The sequence below is a fragment of the Oratosquilla oratoria genome, chromosome 18 (genome assembly GCF_046742065.1).
Source record: "Oratosquilla oratoria isolate Oo_2021 chromosome 18, ASM4674206v1, whole genome shotgun sequence".
NCBI lineage: Eukaryota > Metazoa > Arthropoda > Malacostraca > Stomatopoda > Squillidae > Oratosquilla > Oratosquilla oratoria.
Genome location: NC_134794.1, coordinates 6,788,956 through 6,791,455, shown reverse-complemented (window position 1 = coordinate 6,791,455; position 2,500 = coordinate 6,788,956). Strand labels below are relative to the sequence as shown.

Below are 2,500 nucleotides of genomic sequence, written 5' to 3'. Positions count from 1 at the left end.
ACACACACACACACACACACACACACAAACACACACAAACTCTCTCTCTCTCTCTCTCTCTCTCTCTCTCTCTCTCTCTCTCTCTCTCTCTCTTTCTCTCTCAAACACACACATTTACCGCTGTAGCCAGCAAGCTAACTAATTAATTATTTCGCATTTACTGGGGTGCTTTCTCATCTTGACTCACATCAGAAAACAAAATGCTCACAGATCAGCGCACTTGAGCATAATAAGAGAAGCACAGTCGACAGGAACTGCAGACCTCAGCACCTACACCTAAATGCTGAGTTCGACGAGTTCAAGTCGACAGCAAGCCGCCACTAGTCATAACAACATACTCAGCAATTTTTCTTCTACAGCGTTCGGAGGTATTGATGAACTCCATGGCAAGCCCAGAGGTACAATGAGTTACAATCAGCTTCTCTTACCCGAATCAAATCGTTTGGCACTGGGCAGAACAAAATATATAAACCCTGGTTCGAGTTTACACAGACAGAGGCTTTATTTATATGGTACCTGCGTTAATTTTAACTAACGAAAGAGTCAGATTATATCTCTACAAAGTCTGTCCACATTCTTTGATTCGGGAGGATTTCTCTGGATTATCATATTATTCATCATTGGCGCTTTCTGTTTCGGAATCCATCGGACACATCACAGATCCCTGAGGCACTCCGCGCGAGACACTATCGTTCTATTCATTTTAGTGCCACTCCTCTTTCATCGAAGGGCAGCGGCCCTTGTCGAGGCGCGGAACCTTTGGTCAACTTGAGGCTGCAACAGGCAGTACCACTCGAGAACTGGCAGTGCCACTCGAGAACCGGCAGTGCCACAGGGCGGGAATAACAGCTGATGCTCCAATTAGGACGAGACCATGGGGTAGAGTGATGGAATAACGAGGAGAGAAGGGTACGGAGCACATTGTGTGTGTGTGTGTGTGTGTGTGTGTGTGTGTGTGTGTGTGTGTGTGTGTGTGTGTGTGTGTGTGTGTGTGTGTGTGTGTGTGTGTGTGTGTGTGTGTGTGTGTGTTTGTATGTGTTTGTGCGTATGTTTGTGTGTGTGTGTGTGTGTGTGTGTGTGTGTGCGCGTGTGTGTGTATGTGCGTGTATATGTGTGTGACGGAAACAAAGAGAGAGAGAGGGAACGAGAGAGAAAGAGAGAGAGAGAGAGGAATGTAAGAAATTTTGAAACTGGCAGATTAAATGCATTTGAGATGAGGTGCTTAAGATCTTTGATACGCGTTTCAAGAATGGGCTGAATAAGAAATGTAGAGGTGAAGCAGAGGACAGTTATTGGAAGAAATCAATCTGGTAAAGTAGATCTGAATTTTGGATTGGTTTGGACACGTGGAAAGAATAGTTGATGAATGACTAGCGAGGAATAGGGAGGCAGAATTAAAGTAAGGCTAATAGAAAGGCCAAGACTAAGATGGATGAAGGATATTAAAAGAGCTCTTTGTGTGTGTGTGTGTGTGTGTGTGTGTGTGTGTGTGTGTGTGTGTGTGTGTGTGCATCTGTGCGTGTGTGGTTTCATATTTGTTTATTTTTATACATTTGTGAAACAAATCTGCGATTGATGACACCTGTTTCGTAATTGGTTCATTAAGCAAATAAAACATCGAAACTGATGAAATTAAAAGAGGATATTTCTGTATAAAAGAAAGAAATTTTTGCGGAGCAATACATCCTAGTAATTATATTGACCAATTAAGCGTTGTTTAATGTTTAAAAAGAATATAAACTTACCTCAAGAAGGTAGTAGTCGCACACACACACACACACACACACACACACACACACACACACACACACACACACACACACACACACACACACACACACACACACACACACACACACACACACACACACACACTTGCAGTCTATGCTCTTCCTCCTCTGTGGCAACTTACCTTGATCCAGTAAGGCAGGTAAAATCCTGTGCAGAGGAGCAGCGTGGCTGTGAGGGAAAGGACCGCCCACACCACGCCCACGCCCGTGAGGCTCGACGCCATCCCTGAGGGCGGGGGTGAGGGCGTCTCGGAGTGCGGCGACGGTGACGGGGGCGGCAGAGGCGGCGGGGGCGGAAGGGGCGTCAGGTAGTAGATCCCTTGATTGTCGCTCGACGGCGGGGACGGTGGGGTGTGCGGGGTGGTGGCGGCGGTGGAGGTGATACTGGTGGTGGTGGTGATGGTGGCGGTGGGAGTGTGGGCAGCCGGGGGAAAAGAAAGGGCGGATGGGGTGGGGATCGGGGACGGGGTGGGGGTGGCACGGGTGGGGGGACCTGGGGTGCCGTACTCGCAGGCTGGGTGGCGAGGGGATGGTGCCGATTGGGAGCGCGGTGCGCGCTTGGCGTGGTACTACCCGGTCGGGGACGGACGGTTTGTGTAGAGTGACTCCAAGAGGGCCTCTGGTGCCTTTAATAAACCTTTCTAAACAAGTTCCGATAACAGTTTGCACCAGTTTACAGCGCGGGCATCCTTCCCTCTCCTGTTATCAAC

General features: G+C 48.5%; 1 protein-coding gene across 5 annotated transcripts in view; it reads right to left on the bottom strand.

Annotated features, from left to right (window-relative positions):
* Nucleotides 1–2,500, bottom strand: part of LOC143035026 (LHFPL tetraspan subfamily member 6 protein-like) — a 390,386-nt gene that overhangs the window by 270,309 nt on the left and 117,577 nt on the right. For all 5 annotated transcript variants that reach the window (XM_076201430.1, XM_076201431.1, XM_076201433.1 and 2 more), the window contains exon 2: nucleotides 1,913–2,500. This exon is cut by the window's right edge and continues 680 nt beyond it. In XM_076201430.1, coding sequence (XP_076057545.1) covers nucleotides 1,913–2,014 — 102 coding nt within the window. In that variant the 5' untranslated portion in view covers nucleotides 2,015–2,500. The remainder of the gene's footprint in view (nucleotides 1–1,912) is intronic.